This window comes from Calonectris borealis, chromosome 5 (assembly GCF_964195595.1).
Source record: "Calonectris borealis chromosome 5, bCalBor7.hap1.2, whole genome shotgun sequence".
NCBI lineage: Eukaryota > Metazoa > Chordata > Aves > Procellariiformes > Procellariidae > Calonectris > Calonectris borealis.
Window position 1 is genome coordinate 29,680,126 of NC_134316.1, and position 21,894 is coordinate 29,702,019.

At 36.7% G+C, this 21,894-nt stretch overlaps 1 protein-coding gene across 6 annotated transcripts in view; it reads right to left on the bottom strand.

The window, feature by feature from the left end:
- NPAS3 (neuronal PAS domain protein 3) overlaps nt 1–21,894 on the bottom strand; it is a 623,692-nt gene that overhangs the window by 49,887 nt on the left and 551,911 nt on the right. For all 6 annotated transcript variants that reach the window (XM_075151690.1, XM_075151693.1, XM_075151692.1 and 3 more), the window contains one exon: nt 11,692–11,810. In XM_075151690.1, the coding sequence (XP_075007791.1) occupies nt 11,692–11,810 (119 nt within the window). The remainder of the gene's footprint in view (nt 1–11,691; nt 11,811–21,894) is intronic.

The window sequence follows — 21,894 nt, forward strand, 5'->3', positions numbered from 1 at the left end:
ATAAGGCAATGATTTTCAAGAAGAGAAATGTTTATCTAATATTTCAGAGAAAATCATGCCTGGACCTTCCAAAATATGTCAAAAGTGAAAGGGCTCATTGACTTCACATGAAATGAAATTAAGCATTCAGTTCATGCATGCAGAAATTCTTGGAGAAAATGCCCAAACTATTTGTACATAGAACGAGACCTGTTTACATTGAAAGTGCAGAGTTCATTTCAGATTTAAACATTTCACTGTAACTGGTAACTATTAATTTCGATTTTTAAAGGCTTATAAATATTAAATATTTGCATGCCTGTAAGAATTCATATCTTATTTCTGAGAATAACTGAGAAGCAGTAACTCAACAGCAGATGAGCTGTGACTGCTCTGTTATAAACATATTTGCCTGGAACAAAATAACATGATGATCCCATCACATATTTAATTGCAAAAGTTTCTTAAGTTGGATTGTGAAAAGACTATGAAACATTTTGATCAAGCTCTTCTTGTTATACAGAGGAGACACTACTTGCAAGTATGTGACCAATTCTGTAAAGTGAAGCCATGGGAAGAATCCATATTTCTTGAACTTTCTTTTAATTAGAGCAATACTGTAAATTTTAAAGGCACCGAACTTGCATCCTGTTGCTCTAGCTGTCTGCAGTCTGTATTACTCTTCCTATGTCCCCTAAATTAAAAAAAAAAAACACAAAACAAAAACCAGCAGTATACCACAAATAGATCTCAAATTCAGGAAATATTGCCAAACTTAGGCAGATACACTCTTTTCCAAGTATATTTGGATAGAGTCACTGATGTGCCATATTGTTTGGTTTAGTATGGAAAAATATACAAAGACTAGAATTCTAACTGAATAAGTCTGTACAAAGGAAAAGGGAATGGGAGCTTCTAATGTGCTATTACAAACAAAAGAGGAAAACCTATTGTTTACAACTGAGGAAACAGACCTTATCTATGTCCTTTTAATGGCAAGCAATTCATACAGCAATGTGCACAAGAAGTTCAGAGAGAATAAAATACCTATTAATAAAAAGTGAAATAAAACTTGTAACCCTCTTCAGGGTAACCTCTTCAGAGCTCAGACCTCTTTATAGAATCTGTATGGATTCCCAGTAAAGGCTCCAATATGAAGTTTGTAAGAAAATTACCACTTCTTGTAAGACACCTAGTGTTTTCATTTGTTTGGGGTCTTTTGCATCAATTTTAAATAATGGAGAAAATTAAGATAATTGTGCTTTCCCAAGCTTATTCTCAGATACTGATTATTTTCCTTTAAGCAGGCATGAAATTCTTGGTTCTAAGGAGGGACAGCCAAAAAATATAGCAGTAACAATTAAAATTTCTTATTTCGTACTGGTTATAGATGCATTAAGGTATATAAGCTCCAGGGTCAGTATAAGCCTTACTCAGCTTTCTTTAAAAGCATTGGGAGTAATAAAGACTTCCATTTTATCTTCAGTGAAATAATACTGCTGAAATATCACCTCATTTTTGATGTCAGCAGTGATTTCTTTTTACCTCCATGATGTCAAATGGGAATTATTATTATTAGAACGACAGCTTCCTAATGATGCTGTAAAAAGGAGAAACTGAAACTCTTCCCACCAAACATCTATATTCTGCCTTCTCCATAGGGTAAAGCAGAAAGGCTCAACCAAACGTCATTCTTCAGCTAGTATCAGTGCATTAAACAGACAAATCAAGAGGCATGCTTAAACATTTAGAAACAGAAGCATAACAGCTTATTTGGTTATATAGTGATGTATGTGCACTCTGGACAATAGAGAAAAAGGACATTTATACTGTAAGAACTGTTTTTAGGAAACAAGGCCTGAAACACTCATGATCAATTTTCTATCCTAGAAGGTAAAACCAGCAAATCAGTGACCAGATCACTATCCAGAAGTAATTGCACCAGGTTAAGTTAACAGCCACAGGGAATGAAAGCCTCATGTGATGGTCCTTGTTTGACTACTGGCTTCATGCATGGCATACTGGTGATGGACACATCACTGAAATGCTCTCTGCCTTTGCTCTCCCATTCTGTCAGAAGTACAGAGGAACCTTGCTTCATATGATAGCAAATTATACTAAAAAATGTGGCTTTTGAGTAAATGATGGGCCTTGAACCTTATGCAACCACTTATTCATGTAGAAAGTGACGAGCAGCTGCGAAGTGGTGCTATCTGCATGAGCAAATGAGGCATTTTGATTTTGGTCCAAATATAAAGAGCTACAGTGCATAATGATTCCCTACCATTTTTACATGTGCTTATTACATGTATTGCTTCGCACTAGTTGATAAAGCTTGGAGGTCTTCAGGGTGGAGAAATCTATGGTGGATATGAAAAAATACTAATCAAATTGAAAAAAAAAATGTTTCTATATAAAGTTTGTTTGTTTTGAAATAAGAAAGGCAAAGTTTGCAAGGAGCCAAGCCAGCTGCCAGCCCTGGAGGTGGATGCCACCAACCCTGCTCCTCTCCCACAACAAGGTGGCAGGAACAACAGCCTCAGAGGGCTTCCCTGGGCTAAATCCAAGGGGCAGGAAAATGTGTTTTTCTGCTGGTACATTGCTTCTTTTTCTTTCTGAGGAAAAGGATTTTGGAGTAGCTCTTCTACAGCCAGTGGTAACCCAGTTGAGAGCAGGAGTTGACCTTTTTCTGGGTTTTCTGTGAAGGTCCTACTAAACTTCACACTATCTGATCTGAGTACTTTTTTATTTGGCATCTCATTTTGCCTATTCAGGGCAACCATCAAAACAAAGGAAGCACCAGCCTGAGAAAATGAAGTGTGATGTGCTGGAACACAGAGATGATTTGACAATATTCATGCGCTAGGAAGAAAGGCTGAGGATGAACTACAGCATGTAATCACGGTTGGCTCCGACACAAACAGCCATTGTTATCTTTGGCAAGTTACTTGATCTCTTGGTATGTCAGCACTTTCCAGCCTCAGAGGAGGGTTGCAAAAGTACATTCATTAATATAAATGACATTATAAGCAACAGAAAAAAGCCAATAAAACATAATGCTTTGCGCAGGTAAGAACCTGCACAAAACGTATAAGAAAGTTTAAAAACCATGTGGGAATTACGTGTTAAAAAGTAAATGAGAAGTAAAGATGCTTTTCCAAGTTCATGATGAGGTGAAATCATAATTCAGTGTTTATCTCATTGTTGCACAATGCAAATAAGTTAATGCAGTTATTATATCACTAAGAAGATATGAAGAGCAGGAAGCAGGAAAAAAAGGAACTTTTAAAAGAATTCAGCTTTAACAGGGCAAAGAAACAGCCTGATCCTTATGAATTGTGGGCAGCTAACATTTCAGCATGTATTGAATACAAGAATTAATGATGAAGGAAAAATTACAGGGAAGCGATTCATAATGACAATATCTAAGTAGCTTTTTAAATATTTCCAACTGTTTGTAAAAGATTTTCTCTACTGATTTGTAAATTTCAAAGAACATGTGATTGTAAAAATTTATTAATGAGGCCAGCTAATGTGTAGCTGGTGTGTAAAATGTGCTGTACAACCTTAACTATTCAAGGGAACATGCATGATGGCCTTTCCTTCGTGGAGTAAATGTGGAGACAGGCAATAACCCACAGCTTTATCTCCTTGAGTGCAACAACTATGCTTTTTCCTGGCGTCTGTGTTACTTACACATGAATGATACATTCAAAAGGAACTTCTGCTTGCCCACTAATACAGCGTGTGACAGGTTACAGTGAAATGAAAGTAATATCTGAGTGTAGGTTCCACATTTGTGGAACACTTTTATTCCTAGAAGATATTTTTGTTTAGAATTTTCATGCAATTCTTCAAGAAAATATTTACTTGCAGAGGCAACAGTGAAAAATACTCCTTTGCAAAAAGAGTCTTCTCCCTCTAGTTAACCCATCACAGTTCTATAAAAGCTAAATACACATATGTTTTTGCATAAGACATCAGGATTATACCCTTATGACTATCAATTCAAGACTTATATTTGCTATTCGACAGCTATTGATCTCATGTTACCAGATCAAGACAATGTGCAACAATGAGAAAAACAATGAGAAACAAATTTTCTTAAATGCAAAATTCACTGAAATGCAAGTTTAAGAACCTTCCATTCAGTTTCATCTTAGTTCTGAATTTCATTGACTATTTCACACTCAATAAAGTTTTACCAGTGGAAAGATGATACTGCTTCCGCAAGTATCTGCTGAAGAGCAGGAAGATGTACTCATCTACATTAGCTTAATATTAGTTACATTTTTTTCAATATATGAGCTTATTGCCTTTTCTAAGCATACTTTGGACAAAAACTTTGAACTGTTGGGAGTGGCAGAGATAATTAAAAACACTATTAGTGTCTGCATTTGCACATCTAATACAATGTTCACATTGTGAAAAGGAGGTGGGCCAAAATATCCACTGGCAGCAGTTACAAAACAGCCAAGCGGAGCAGAGATGTTGGCAGCAGCATCTGTCTGTCCTAGAGCAAATTCTGGTTGGTGATTCTTCACAGAGCACTGCATGGTTTTCTTTGCTCCTACAGAAGGCATATTCCCAATCATTAACAATAAGCAGTGGCAGACAACATTGGTGGATAACTTAAGAAAACTCTGTGGACTGAAGACCTCTCTTTTTCAGTAGGCATTCCCACCTGGGAGCATCATACCTTTCTCCCAGTGTGTAATAGGTGGTGTTTTCTGGTTCCCACTCTGCTGAGATCTCATCGTTCTCAGCCCACTCACTGATCTCTGTTTATTAACACTGCAATGGGTCTCGCACTGCACTATTACTTCACACATCTAGATAATTAGTGCTACTTATGCAAGTACAACAAACATTTTGTATCTCTATGACTCAATAAATTTTGGTTCTTGAAAGAATACCAGATTTGGCTTGGAGCTGACCTTTGTCCATTTTGACTATTTTATTATGTATCAGAGTAAATCTTGATCTCATAGTTTTCTTTCACTGTTATATCCACTGACTTTTAAGAAAGTTAGCTTCAGAATTATACTGCCTAAAGATCAGAATCAAAGGCAATTGCTGCTAATTTGATGATAATGTTATCTTTTTATATCACATATTCTTTGATAATGGAATTTATGAAAATAGAACATCTCCCAGAAAGTAATCCGTGTTTGCTCAATTTTATGTTTTCTTCCCTTTCAGAATCCAGCTTGTGATTTCCCATTTACACAGTCTGGAACACACTGCAACAAAATCACAACTCTGAAGCCATATGAACATTTAAGACAATATTTGAGGAGAAACACATCCTGACACAGGTGTCAGGAATACTACAGCTGCAGTCATCAAGGAATGATCAAAGCTTGAATCTTTCTTTTAAAGACGACTGCTATTAAAAAGGCCTTTTATATAATACTAACTGGTTAGTTTCATTAGTGCTACTGCAATAATGAATGCCTAACATATACTAATGTCCCCAGATGGTAGAAGATTGCTATAAATCCCATTTAAAAGATGCTCAGCCCTGAAAATATTTTTTGAGAAGGTGGAGTTAGTAGCTGCTGAACACTTTTAAAAAATTGGTTAATGTATTTAGATGCTGAGTGTGAACCAAGCTTTTCCAGACAGCTCTCCTAAGAGAATCTCATAGCTCTATAGCAAGGCATAAAATGAACTCTAGTCTTCTTAATCCTGTTGCAGACCATCTTTTCTTGAACCGTATCTTTATATCTACAAGTAGATACTTCATAAGACTCAGATTGGCCCATTAGTATTTTGTTCTTTTATAAGTAATGCTGCATCTTTACTAGCTAAGAGACTTCCTTTTGACTAAAAGGTCATCGATTTACATGGGTGAATTCTCTATCAGTTCTTTCTCTCTGACAAATTACCTTTAAGTCTTCCCAGTGCTGAAAAGTCTGGGGAATGCATGTGCTGACATTTAGAAAACTCTTCACATAATGCTTCCTGATGTTGGTTTCTTATTCCTTCTTCACTCAATTAAGGAGGTGTGGCAGCAGCCATGTGATGAAATACTAAATTCTGCAGTTTTCTTTCTTCCTACAGAGAAAGGTCAGGATACCTTTCTGGGACAGAGTAAAATGCTTGACAGAAAAGATTTCAAGGGGGAAAAATATTAGAAGAGGAGAAAAGAATTTAGGCCAAGCTGGAAAGTGGGATATGTGAATTCCCTCAGGCTGAGGAGGGAATTAAATCTGACTCTAACATAGCCCACATCTGAGAAATGAACTAATAATTAGACTATTATACAAAAAACCAGCTGCCTTCTCTTTCTTCCTCCTTTCTATTCCCCTGAAATGGAAGGTGGTCTTCTGCTGTGTCCTTAAAGTGATTTTGGAATTTGGGACATCTTGTTTCTGAATTCCAGATGAATCTTTCACTTAGATGGGAAACAATAATTTCAATTTTGGATTGAATCAAGAGAATGATATCACAAGGCAAGTGCAATGGCATAATTTTGTCTCTCTAACAGAGTTTTTGGCTCTCTTGCCCTCTTGGATTAATGAATCTAAATTCTGCCAAAAACTGCACTTACTTCAAGTGCACAACTGAGATTTACAAATTTTGCCCAACTCTTCAAGTTCTTCTAAAAAAAGAAATAATAAAAAATATTAATTTTAAATTGCGAATAAAGGCAGGAATAGTGTGAAAAAGGCTGATAATAGAACTGTGATGGACATGAAATTTCAACAAGAAATTTAGATTTCCATCTTCAAAATTGGCGTTCAAAGAATTTTAACTTTATGATTTAAATGCAAAATCTGAGAGCACAGTCTCAGAAAATGTTTAATTTTAAACAAGTTGGTAGAAAGATACCATTGCACAAAAGAAAAAGATGAATTTGTGAAGATGACAAAGACTAATTTGTGAAAACACTTTTACGGAGTTTTAAATATTATTTAAAATATTTTGATACACAGCAACTGATATGTGAGGCATAGCTAACTAAATCTGAATCCTTCATTACTGAAATGCAGATTCTGTAAAGCAGCAATGCAGGGCTTACACTTGTTTCCAGTGCTAACACTTCTGTGCGATATTAAAGTACTTCAGAACTCCTGAAAGTCGTATACAAATAGCTGAAACAAAGTCCCTATCATTCATCTCCAAAGACTATGTATGTGTTTTTCCATAATCCCAAGACACTTTTCAAAGACACCAAGGCCTCACTTCAAGGCAAAAGTATCTGAGTAACCTAGCAAGTATTTATTTTCTCAATAATACAGGCTCAGAAGTCTGTAAGTAAGATTTTGCTCAGCACATGATAGCTACTGTATTTACTTCCAGTCACTGAAGAGTCTGCAGTAGACTCATTGCCTTGTGACCTCAATGACTTTGACGTTTTAATGACATGGAGACTGTTTCTTGTTGACACTGAATGAGCCAAAGCAGGCATGTAGGCAGCACAGCAGAAAGAAAGTACCAATACAAGTAGGAAGGTACAGTCTGAAGGATTTTTAAGATGCCCTTAACTCTGCTGAGGGATCGCCAAGAAGATTGATTGCCAGCTTCTTGGCAGATGGAGAGGCAACAGATGTGGGTTATACCAAATTCAGAGATTGCCACAGTGACAGTAGAAGTACAAGGGAATCTCCTCATGTTTGCTTATCCACCTCTGTCATAGCTTATCATGAGAGGGCTACAGTAGAGGAATATGTATGGATATATACTAACACATCTGATGAGCTGATGAACTGGAAACTACCGGCAACTACTGGCTCTAATGACATTCGATGCTTTGACTACTCTTCATTCCATTAATTATGCTTTGTTCAAGAGACCAGTATCAGTATCAGGCCCAAAAGGTTTGAACGAAGAAAATCCTAGCACAATCGGACATGAAAGTAAATGTGACAAAACAGTAATAGGATACTACAGGGTAGTAGGAAATGTATCACTGGACTTGAACAAAGTAGTTTTCAATTAAAATTAGTTTTGACATGTTTGAGAAAGTAGGACAATAGAAACATTGAAGGTGGAATAACTGTTAAGTGGACATAACTGTGACCCTCAAATGGAGGAGAACAAATGGAAAAGGAGATAAAATGGAGACAACAAAAAACCAAATGAAATACAAAACTATCTTTTATTGATGAAAAAATGAAAAAAGGAAGATGTGATACATTTTCAGCAGAGAAAAACAGTAAATCTTTGCATCATGTATCTTAGACAACAGCTGTAATGGTAATACATTCTGCATTTTGCAGTGAATGCAATTATAATTTTTTTCTTTTTATTTGTTTTCAATGTTTTTTATCAGCTGACTACATTTTATTTGACTTTTTTTTTTAAGATTGTAGATTTACTCACTCAAAACTGAATAGTTCCCTAGCACTGTATGTAAACTCTTTTCCTACAAGCTCTGAGCCTAAGAATATTATGAATACGGAAAATCAGATTCAGGGAGGGTGCTGGGAAACAATGAAAGGGAAGGAGAGAGGTAGGATCATGTAACCACCTTCCCATTTCAGACTTTTAAGGTAATATCATTCATGGAAAAAAGTCCATTACCTCCACCTTTAGGTATAATTCAGGCCTAATTAAATCAGTCCATGAAGGGACTATAAACACCGTTCATCTCATGTCAGAACGGTCTGGAGCAGGGTCTCTTTGTCTAAGTCTATCAGTGTGGGTTTTCTTCCAACATTTCTTTTGACAGAAAATTAGTCCTGACTAGATCAACCCAAATGATTAATCAATCTCATTCTCTGACTGTTTTCAATTTTATGTGATTTTCCTGAGGCAGGGATCACTCATTCTGAAAATTGGCTAGGCATCTTGTGGACCACCTCAATCATTTGCTATCTAAAGAAACCATTCATCAGCAGTCTGCAAAGCAGGGAAAATATGGAGATGTGGTTCTGAGCTCAGTAAGAGTTTGGAACAAGACACAACCACTTCACAAAGATGAAAAATTTTGTCACTGCTGGAGGATTGAATCCACGGGGAGCTGAGTACCTTTGACAGAGCTAAAACCTGACTTACATAAGACACGGAGTTCCCAGCACACTGCTCCTGATGAATGTTTGTATGGTGATTCAGGAGGGTTACCCACCCACAATGACACAAGAGCTCAAGGGAAGCTGTTAGCCAGGAGCCCTTGCTTTTTGCAGAGGGAAAATTCAGTTCTCTGTTGTATTCTGAAGGTGTGAGACAGCGGCTCCTGAGTCAGCCTGCTCCACCAGGATTTCTCATAGGAACTCTGCTGCACATGACCCCAGCTGGCATAGTGTTTCCTGAGTAAGTGCTGGAGGTCTTCCAGGAACCTCTGACGCAGAACTTAACCAGCTATTCCCATGAGCTTTGTCAGTATTACGTAACTCTCCTTCCCTTTGATAATTTCTTATAGCTATACATCCATAAGGCTCATCAATCTTTCTTAATTTTAATAAAATATATACCTGAACAAATTCAAGAAGCCTGAAGTTTGTTCTGGCACTGGAGTTTTAGAAATCAATGAATAAATTGGTAACATTCGTAAAAGTGTGAATGACATTCACTATAACATTTGAGTTTTATTATGCTTGTCTAATATGCCAACTGAGAATGATGTTTAAACAAAGCACTTCTTAACACTCGGTTAAAAAGACATTCACATGATCCAGCTCTTCTAAAATGAATACACAATTTTTCTGGGGCTCATTGAGGCTGTGGATAATTATACTTCCATAGAACATAGAGTGCCAGTAACCACGCTTTTGAAAAACTGTCAAAGTACAATTCATATGGCTGGACACAGCTGAATTCGGCCAAACACTGTCAGTTACAAAATCCTCGAAAACATCAAAAAGCAGAAGAACTACGCCTCTATATTTACACATGCCTAGGATTTGCACACTGTTTATGCACTTTTACTCATGCTGACTTGCTGATGCCTCATGGAAAAATTTGGAAAAAGCCAGATGTTTTATTTACAGACAGTTTTGTTGAGTATCATACTTCTTTTTATCCATTCTTTGTGTCTAGGAAAAGCTGGCTAAAAAATGATATCTGAGCTTTCAAAATTTATTCTGCTTTACCTGTGACATCTCAGTTATGGTTTTTAGTGTTTCCATGAGGCATCAGCAGGTCTAAAAGAGGAATGAAATTGTATTTATATGATAGACATCACTGTGTCTTTCGAGTAAAGGGTCTACTGTGAATTTCAAAAACTGTATTGTAATGAGTAAAAAACCCACCTTGTGAAGCCAGCCCATTCTAGTTATGTCCTATTCTGGTGCTGGACTAACATTAGATTGTCAGGAGTCCAAGAAGAGAGAACGACAAAGTCACTCACATGTCTTCCTTTTGTTCTCACCTACATCTGGCAAAAAATGTCAGACTACAAAATCCACAGACAAATTCTCTATTTTTTGCATTACTATTGCAGCAAAAATACCCAGCAAATCAAGTTCTCTGCCAATCTAACTTTGGCCTAGCCTGGATGGACCATGCCTGATCATGAAAATTAGTATAACTTCAATGACCTGCCCATTCGTTCATTCATTTGCCTTCCTTCTCCTGAGACTGCCCATACACTTCCTGGTCTTGATACCTTCTGAGACTTGTAAACCGGTCAGCATGAACAAGTACTGAGTGCATTCTTTCAGGTGTTGACAATTAAACAGTACACAGATCAAAACTTGTGATGCCTTAAGCAACCACTGATTTGGACCTAAACTTCCATTAGCAACTACTTCAATCATCTTGTCCCAGAAACTATCCAACGGAAGGACTCCCAGTCATTTGCTTGCAAAGACGACCATTTCTACCAGATTTTTACTGCTCAGGTAGACTACCTCAATGTTATATTCACAGAGAATTTTTTGGGATAAGTGAATTGGGGAATTTTACTACAAAGCTCCTCTAAATCTTCCTCTGAAAACTGAAAAAAATGCTTTTGAAAGTTTTTAAATGAACATTGACAAGCAACTTTTTAAATGTACACACATTCTCACTTACTTTCTTGCACCACCCTTTTATCTTGTATAATACTTAATGGATGACATATTTCATTCCACAAGTTGACAATGTTAAAAATGTGCTATTCCTTCTAGTTTTAGTATACTGCAAAGCCACTGATAGCTACAGGCACTATGAGCGATATATGACTGAAGAAAAATGAGATTACTGCTGATAAGGAACAAGAGACTTTCATATCTTAAGAGAGTCTAAAATCCAGCAAATATCATCCCCAGCAGCAGATGCCCCTCAGACAGACAATAAAAGAAAAATGGTGGAAAAGTACTCATTGTGGCTTGTTGTTTCCTTCAGCCAGAAAGGCAGTGAAATTAAATAGCTCCAGCATACTGTCTGCATGAAGAAATCCTACCTCTCTGGGAAAAACATAACCCAAAGACGACTAACAGTCTAACAAAATGAGCAGTAATTTTCCACTATGGAAAAATGATGTTACGGTGACTCACCTTCTTTGGTAAAATATACCTTTACTCTGAAAATGTTGCTCTTTTGAAGGCTGTCATGCCTTCATGTTATCATCAATGTTTATTGTAATAATGATCAATTTAATGGAGATGTAGTACCAAAGCCAAACCTCAGGCTGGAAATATTGTATTAATAATTCTTTAACAAAAGGAATGAAACATATGCAAATGTGAAATAGCTCCTTTCTCTGTCTATTAATGTGTCCCTGGAACACAGATGAACATAATTTAAAGATGTCAATATTTCATGCTACAGTGCAACCCTTACCTTGTATCCTGACGATTTGATGTGCACTCCTCGCTTGGTCAGTGTAGATTTCATTCGGATGAAAAAAGAGCGCTCTAGAGTGTTGTCAGTGGTTAGTAAACTGGGGCTTGTAGATTCCACTAGGGAATAGAAAAAATACATATACACATAATTTAGATTTTATACATCCCCTCTAAGCTATTTTTCAGGTGCAATCCTTGAACTCACTAAAAATAAATGACTGATAGATGCTAAGAGTGTTGTAATCAATTTACCTCGTTTAGAAAACGTTTACTTAGCAAAAAAAATTTGAAAAATATATGTATACTCAGTAAGTCTCATTTTCAAGTTATTTTTCCCATAGAATTTTTAACAGAGATTTGTCTCATTAACTCTTTCTTGCACAATTTTGTTACGACTAGAGTTATTTGTTAGGGTATGGCACTATTTTAAAAAACTGTGGAGTTCTTCGGTATTTCATGAAAGGCAAAGTCTCACCAAGGAAGCAATTCTGTCTGCTGAAAGAGGCTGCAAATTCTGCAGGCTTTTATTCCCTAGTCTCCACTCCTCTCCTGCAGTGACACCTAGGGTGAGTCACTGCTGGTTTTGAGTGCCTTAGTTTCCCCATTATTGAGCGTTAATTATTATCAATAAAGCACTGAGCAGCCTGAAGGCAAAAAAGCTCAAGTAAATGACACATATTGTTATTATTCTCATCATCATCATCATCATCACCGTTGTTAATTATTGGTGACTAACTGGTCACTAATGAAATGCCTTTGTAGTCCAATTGAAGAGATATTTCCTCCTTGAAACTATAGATCCCACCTGTGCTTCTCACTCCCTCAACTGCAACCACTTAAAATAGTAAATAAATACTCTTAGTATAAACCATGATAAAATAGTGGATATAACACCAGTCAGCACTGAGATATTCTCTAAAAAATTTTTATTATTGCTATTTTTAACCCTGATCACCAAACTCTCCCCAAAATATTGTTCATGGGAAAATTCTGGGGCAGCTTACAATAAGCAAGCCAAGGGAGGTTTAGACTGGACATTAGGAGAAATTTCTTTACTGAAAGAGTGGTCAGGCCTTGGAACAGGCTGCCCAGGGAAGGGGTTGAGTCACCATCCCTGGAAGTATCTAAAAGACGTGTAGGTGAGGCGCTTAGGGACACGGTGTAGTGGGTACGGTGGTGTCGGGTTGACGGTTGGACTCGATGATCTTAGAGGTCTTTTCCAACCTTTATGATTCTATGATTATTGGAGATCAACTAACTTCCAGTTTCAACGAGTAATTAACATTGAATAAAAAAGTTATTTTGAAATTATTCTGCCATTGTTTTGGAGAACTGACCAAACAACTAGTAGAAAGTATTCAAGTATTTAAGAAGCATTTGTTATGCAGTCAACAGAAACACAAACACTTGTTTGTGAGCTAAGGATTATATCCAATTGTCCTTGATTTAATGTGGTCACGTTGTCTTGCGTTTGTGACATTTCAACTCTATTGTGATGAAATAACTGACAACGGTGCCCCTTTCTTTAGTGTCTCTCTTAAGATTTTTTTGTTTTAGAGAGCATGAATTCGATGTCATTTTAAATGTACAGCTCTTTATCACTCGAGGGAAAAGCAGAGCCATGTTATATTTAGTACTTTCATTTCTTCTGATTAAATATGAATTACTATGAAATTTTTCTCATCATCTAACACGCCATAATACGCCAACAGCTTTTTAATACACTATATAAGCACAAACTTCTGCTCTAAGAGTTTAATTTGCCCCTCTAATCCAATCACATCAACCTTATTTCTCTTATCAGAGATTCCCATTTTGAATTAAATGAGCTCATTAGTTTTAATCAAAAGCAGAGAGATCAAAACTTAAACGTAAATGCTTTAGATCAGAACTGTCAGTCAGCCGTGCAGTTCTATTTTACTAAAACACAAGATCAGAGACCCTTAGAACCAATTTTTTCTCGTAAGGGATGCCAAGAGCTTGAGGATGCTATATCCTTTTTTTTTTTTTTTTTTGCTCCCAAGGACAGATTATACATTTAAGGTTAGACTTAATTTAGAGTATTTTTTTTCATCCTGGTGGAAATGGGAAAGTATGCCATTCTGCTGTTGTCTCTCTCACAATTATTGGTGCTGGTCCTTGGAGACCTGAGCAAATGTGAAGCCATCACAATCCATGCGACAAACCTGTCCTCAAAAAAATCAGCTCTGTTCAGCAATATCATCTAAGAAATAAAACTCTGAAAGGAAAGATATGTGTTTTAGGGTACAGCACAGTGGAACCCTGAAACTGCAACCAGGGTCACCAGGATAGCAGCAGTACTGGTAAGATGAGGATCATAATTAATGATTATTTTTATTGTACAGTACTCTACAGTGCAGTAGTTAAAGAGTACATTAAGAAACCACAGCATGGGTGCTTCCTGCTGTGTGAAGAAATGCTAAAATCAGCTTAACAAGTGTAGTTGTTGTAGTCCAGCGCATTATGCTCTAGCACAGGCAATAAGTACAATATGTCCTCATGTGTTCTAATGGTAATTACCTAAACACACAGAAGTAATGTTAATTAAACACACAATATCTCACACTGGAAAAACGATCAGGCTGTAATACATATGTACCATTCCCAAGCAATTGAAATTAAAATTTCTCTTTCATACACAGTTGTATGAAAGAAAGGAAAACATCTGACGTCTAGTACAGTGTACTTGGCATTGACATTTTCTGGGCTCATGTCACTTTATATCATAAGCTTAACATTATTTTGCTGTTACTATAATATGTACAAACCTATACATCTCTGTAAGTGAATGTTATAAAATGCATATAATTTATCCAACAGATTGGAACAGTGTCTGTCATATAAATATGTATTCTGAAGTTGATTTTCTTTAACAAAAAGTACCTGAGAGTGTATGTGTGAGATGGGATTAGTTACCTAAAGTCCAGAACAGCTTATGAACAGCTTTCTGAATTTCTCTCAGGAGAGGACCATTACGGCTGATAGTACAAATCCGCATTCAGTGTTGCACCCACCCACGGTAGATACTGTAACAATGCTAACGGTGATTATGCATGCAGGATTTTAAAAATAGGATGTGTACAGAACGCATCCACCGATGTCAGTGAGATTTGCACAGGAATATATGGAATATGGCCCATTATGAGTTCTCACGAGTTGATTTTAAATGCCTATCACTCAGCCTTTTCAATTTTTTTCCAATTATGCCAAAGGAAGCTAGCAATCTGAGGAACATCAGAATGAAACTCTACAGCAATTCATTTCTTCAAGAGTTTTTTTTTTTAAATTTGTAATCTAAAGCCTTTAAAAAAGCTTGAAATAAGCAAGGTCCGCTTTGCTTGATACTGTAGTAGCTAAGGGTGTCTTTTACACTGAAAAATAGTGCTCCTGGGCTGAATTTACTGAGTCTAAACCTATTGTTGAGTTATAAACCTCTGAAACTGTGAGTGTAGAATGCTAATAATATGACAAAAGTCAATGCTCACTGCGTATGAATGAAAGCACTATACAAAGTCAGGCTCAGAAATATAAAAAGTAAGTCTAGATTGTCTTTGCAAAACAGGTAACTGTGTACTCTGTTGGGAAAGCACTCGCCTTTGCGTGTCCTTAAACATTTTTGGCAGATACCACTAAAGGAATAAACCTCTTCTTTTTCCACTCCCAAAGCTGCTAATGCGGGATGAGATTTCTGGACCCAAGGAATGCATTGTCCATTTCAAAGGGCATGAAGCTGCAACACATTATACCTGTACAAAAGTATCATAAATGTCAAAATGTTAACTAAGAGCCACGGAGCCAAATGGGGAGATAGTATGAACTAGTAGCCAATTCACAAAATTATTTAGTTATCTCCTCGTAAGCATTTCTTTGTGAACAATCCTTATAGCTCTGATCCTCCAACAGGCTTTGCTTGGGAATAATCTTGGGCCCAGACCCCACAAACCAGTCATGTCCTGTTTAACTTTACTTGCTGGAAGAGTTCTTCTGATGTTAGTGGAATGTCTACTGATAAACATGCACATAACTGGAGGACTGAAGTCCATGGCTCTGATCCCGCAGTGATCTGCGGATGTACTCTGCATCTGTGTGCAGCCTGACTACCTTAATGCTATAGAGCCAAACAATGTAAAAGAATGCAAATAATTGCTATCACACAGCAATAGCAGAAGTACCATGCCTATGACTGATTCACAAGCACATTCAAATTCAGATAAACAATTTGTCCCCCAGGAAAAAAGAAGTTCCAAATTTGATTTATGTCTTAAACAACAAAATGCTGGCAAAGCAGCCTGAATAAATATTCACCAACTTCTGGGTTTTTTTCCTCACATGCATTAAAAATAATTGAGAGGAGAAAAATGCATTTTTGCATGCCAAACAGATAAAAGATAGACTTCTCATTCTTAGGAGGACCAGAAGCTACAGAGGGAAAACCAAACACCAACAAGGAATTTGAGGGGGTTGGTGGGAAAAAAGCTTACAGTTTAACATACAGCAAATTCTGGATTTGGCAGCATTTCAAGAAGTTTTCACCTGGCTTTCACTTCTCTTCCTTGAAAACAGGTGTCTATACAGCTTTTAAGAGACATTCGCAAACACCAACTATACAGCTCTTAAAAGAGAAACAAAATAAGAGAACATAGAAAATAGTAAGAAAAAGGGAGCGCTCTTCTCATGTTATCTTTTACACTTGCAAACCTCTTCCCACATTTTCTTAAAGTCTTATAATCCTTTGCATAGGCAACTGAGAATCATTATGTTCAGGTGAATAATTTAGGTAATATAAATCTATCATTTTCAGTTAGACTAGATGCATCTTTGTAAATGTTTCTATTTCTTCTGTGCAGTTCATTGTTTGTAACCAGGCATTAAAAGGCTTTCTAGGAAAATTTAACCTTGAGTAGTTAACTGTTCTGTTTTTTCTCATATTATTGCCTCTTAAAGTGTGTTTTTAATCAGAAAAGTGACTCTCAAAAAAGCATTGTTGCAAAGGTCATTTTCTCTCAGTAGCTTTCATCTCTCAGATGAAATTTGATCATTTTATAAGCTAAAAGATAGATTTTTCTAACTACTAGCCCAACAAATACAATTCAAAAGCTTCAAGTTAAGACAATTTATTTCCAATAAGTGCAAGTTACTATGAAATTATACTTAATATTTGTGCAAATGTGTGTTTTTTTTAAGTGAAGTGGGTTGATGCAGGCTGAACGTGGGCAAGTACTGGAAGCTAAAGCTTGGACTAGGGAGGTGCTGAAAATTCTTGGACTATTCTGATGAACCACTTAGGCATATTTATGCACACAGGCAGCCTCCCTGGAGATCAACCGATGAGCACAACGCTAGCAATTTCTCTAGGTGCTCTCTTGGTCTCACTGGTGTCCTCAGCATCTTGCAAGATCAAGGACTATTTGAACTACTTAGTTAACATTGTGGGTGTCAAAGAAGAGGCTAGTCCATTCTTCCAAGGCAATACTATTTCTAAAAGGAACTGTAGGAATAATATTTTTGCTGTAAGCTGTCCCAGTTCTAAACAGGAACTTGAATTCCTAAATAACAAGATTTGGATCTGAAATTCATAGTACTTGTATCTAACTTGGTAAGACTCTTAAAATTTCTGTTTTGCTATTTACTGAAAAGCTGAAGAAGTTAAGAATTGGACCCCAGGCTTTTGGTGACACAGTTCCCTTCTTTCCACAGGGCAATAATGTTGGGTTCTGGCCAAGGCCTCACTGAAAAGGGGAAGGCTCATGGCAGCTCTTCCAAAAGAAATGGAAAGAAGGATGACTTCCTCTAAAGAATTTATTGCTAGGTAATGTTTTCAGACAAGATAATAAACTGTTCTTTCTTGTCATTCTACCTCCAAGATGAAGACAATTCACTTTTCATGACCTATAAGCCTATTAGAAACTCAAAGGCATAAAAACTTTAAACCCTATCAGACTTCTGTTGAAAGCTGGTTCTTTTAATGCTGGGGTTTTTTTGTTGTTTTTTTTTTTTCCCTTATCCCTCCAAATTTTCCAGATCCAATAATTGATGAGAGGACTGGCATCTCAGGTTGTTTCAGTTAGGTTGTAATTATATAAAATCCTTAATTCTTTACAACTAATTTGACATTGAAGCCCTAAATTATATTTATTTCGTATTTTTTCATAATAATAAAAATATATTATAGAAATATATTTTAACATATAGAGATATGATTATTTTTATAATCAAAATCTGTAATTACTAGGCTATGGTCCACATGTGATGGTACACACTGTTAAGCATAGAAGTTTGAAACTGGGAGAACAAGTGACTAACTCAGATATATACAGCATACCTTTTTAATGTAATAAAAGTCTGTGCGTTCAGGCAAAAGTCAAGTCAGTGAAGTAGCAGTGAATTTAGATACAACAGCCAGAAAAGTGGGACAACACGTCTAATATCTGATCCACCTTATACACTGCAGATTTACAAAAACTTGGATATTATACAGGAATCTGTTGACTTGAACTGTTTGGCCACAACACAGTGTAATTAATATTTTGAATTTGTATAGTTAATCCCGACTTTTCGATTTGTTGAAAATTTCCTCCAAAGGAAGTAGTGAAAACTCCAATGCTTAACTATGTAAAAGTTAATGGGACAAACCATTAGAAATGCATTAAAAAGAACAGTTTCATTTCATTTCAGGGATGAATTCTAAGTGACCAAAGGCTTAATTCAGTTGCCCACACATAGGTCTACAGAGTTCTTGTGAGCTGCCCCACAGTGCCTGAGATGTGTAAAGGAATGGCAGTTTCACACAGGATCTCCAGAAGACCCAAGTCTTTCTGGAGCAGCTGATGCATGCCAGGTGTGTCTCAAGTAGCACATCTTTGGGAACCTTAAGCCACTAGAGCCTGGTCCCATTTAAGTAAGTAGGAATACTATGAAAAGACTTGGATCAAGTTCCTGATTATGATTTTATCATTTCTAGCATCCTGGGTGGCCTTTAGGGCTTTGGTTGCACATGCCAACATTCAGTCTAGCGGTTACACCAGCCTTTGAAATGTGCTTGTGTTAACCCCCAAAATACACCAGACTTAACATTAACCACAGCCAAAAGAAAGCCAGAGTTCTCTAAAGGAGCTTAGTGCTGTTTTTCCAATGGATAAGCAAAACTCTGTGCGCAATTACTGGCAAAATAAGTTATAGTTTCACATAACTACCATACATATACAAACAACACAACTTTAACGTGCAAACTATATTTGTCTGTGATTGTTAATGCTCAGTTTGCAGGTTTTATAAGTGCAAACACTACTACGTGCATACTATATTTTGGGCACACAAAAGACTGCATCTGCGGAGAAATAAGCCATGCTTTGAAAAGTTATCTTGTAGTGTCACAAATAATGAGCTTACCCTGTTTGTTTTTTAATCCAGACTAGGCCCATGTAGTGGCTGTAGTTATGTAGGACAAACTAAAGTACAAACTCATTGATAGGTTTTCCCTATTTTTACAGAGAAATTTTTGAATGTTCTATTATCCTTGTGGAACCAAAGTAATCTGAACTACTCTTTTTTGGAATAAGAAGTATTACTTTATTTAATGCCTCTCAGAGCTTTCTTCTTCTGCTGCTTCTGCATTTCTTTCTATTTCTTCTTCAAGTCTAGAAACATGTCTTATCAGGCTATTAATTACCAACATATGCAATTTACTTTCCTTGTAAACTTTATCCCACAGAATTTTTTATATATCTGGTAAAATATAGAATGAGTTAGGTGCCAGGATAGAGCTATAAATAAAGTGTTGCCAGGATGAAGCTATGAATAAGATTTTTGTTACTCCTATAATGTTGAAAGACAGATTTTACAACAAATTTTGGTAGCTCAGTGATCTATGAAATACATAGAGCTTTTTTACCTGTTTGAAAACAACATAATAAAGATTTGCTATTAACAGAACTAACCATGGTAGGAAACTTTAACTCTGAAAAAGCCTTTGGAAATGTTACAGTCTACTGGGCTTAAATCCATTATCTAAACACTTGCAAATGTATCAACATTCATCCAATAGACCGGAACAACTCTCGAAGAGCTGTTATGGTCTAGTGAGTGAGTGGTACATAAACCATACTGTGTATGAAGCTCAAACTTGCTTCTACATTTTTACATTTAAAGTTAATTTATTTTATGCAATGGAATAAATAATCTGACCTGACCTGTTGGCTTGGTTTCCTGTGAGGTCAGCAACACTCATAAATTTTCCAGGGTCAGTGACAGTCTCAAAGAAAATTAGCACGGTGGTATTGTTTCCTTACGGTTGACTTGCACTGCAGCAATTCTAATAAAGTTTGAAACAGAACACATCCAATGGCTAGGAAAAGTCCTGATGTTAGGAGTACAGGATCATAAGTAATAGCACATCTATCCTCTGTTAGGGAATGGGTATGGAGAAAAGAAACTGGGAAATGAGGAAACAGCAAAGGAAAAAAGGACCCTGACTAGTTTTGGGGGTAAAAACTTCACTGAATTCCCTGAGAGCTTTATGGGCCTGTAAGGAATACAGGACTAGATGCTAAATCTCCTTTGAGATGTGGCTGGTGTCCACAACTTAAATGATCATTATCCTTACAGAGAACTTTTTATAAACAATTTTGACCATTTGTTTCAGCACAAAACTGCCATTAAATGCTGATGCTGTTTGCCCTCTTTCATGCCCTAAAAGGATCAATGGAGGGTATTTTTTCTCTCTTGCTTGTTTTCTGCTCTTGCCTAGTAACTTGTGAATCATTAACTGACACTCCAGAGCATAGCTGCGAAAATAACTGTGGTTCAGAGCTGCCAATAATGGCCCACTAAAGTTCCTTCCCAGCACATGGCATAAAAAAACCCTCCACAAACATTAAAAAGTCCCTTCTGATGTTGCCTAACATTGCCAGCCTGCTTGGGCTTAAAAAGCACAATAAAGAGGTTGCTTTCCAGATTTTCATAAGCCAAATGGGAGGTGCTTTTTGGTGAAGTTTTTCCCTGAGGGAAAGAAGAGCAGCCGAGTTACCTCATGCTGCTCAGTTGATGTTTGGATGATCCCACTCCGGGGAAACACACAAGTGTCAAAGTCAAGCTGCTGCTAGTGGATGTTTCTGTACTCAGCAACTAAGCAGTAGGAAAGTTCAAGAGAAAAAACAGAGTATCGTAAAGATAGTCTTTGAGAGCACATGACATCCAGCAAAAGCTATTATGCAGCAGCCTGCGTATGCCAAGGAACAAACAGTATGAATGCAAAAAGTGAGTGTTTTAAATCTTAGTGGAATACCCCCATAAATATAGCCACTTGAGGAATCTATTTCTTCAGAAAATACCTTTTGTGCTGCTGGGATATTTGGGGGATTCTATTTTCAATACCTGTGTTCTGGATCTAGTGGAGCAATGCTTTTATCACGACTATAAAATGGTTACGAGCCAATTCCTCATATAAAACAGTCGGTAACAGTGGGGCTTTTTTATGACAAACATGATGTCAGACAAAGGGCATCAGGACTTAGTCTTTGTACTACAATACAAAATAACAATACATAAACACCTTTGTGAAAGCAGCTTGAAACCCCATGTTTTCTATTAAAAAGTCATGTTCAATCTTCACTGTTGATAGAACAGAATAGCTAACACAGAGAACATTGTATATCAGAAAGGTCAATAGTTATTATGAGCTACAAATATATTTTTTTCCATCCTTCAGGCTGTTTAGCGCATATCACAGCATGAGCAGCTGTCTTCTTTAATGCTTTTAAAATTAGAATCCCAAAGAGGAAGAAAAAATTACATTTGCAATGATTGCTCTTTGCTTTTGTAAGTTTACTTTAATACACTATTTTATATACATGAATCTTCCATGCAGCCTAACCAAGGGGCAGTAACTGGTTGCTAGTATCTACCGGATTGCTGTATCAATGTGTATAGAATCCTGCCAAAAAATCACTTTGCACAAATTGTGTAACCTTGCTGAATAACCTTTCTAGAAAAGTACGTAGCTACTGGGCATATGTTTAAACCAAGCAAGCATACATGTGCAAACACAGACTGATCATTACTAATGGCAAACGCTTACTGGTTTAGCAGCAATAAACATAGAGGACCATCTGACCTACTACTTTCTGTTCACACACTGAAAATGGCAAAAAAGGGTGGTAAGATTGTGGCATCATTTGACCTC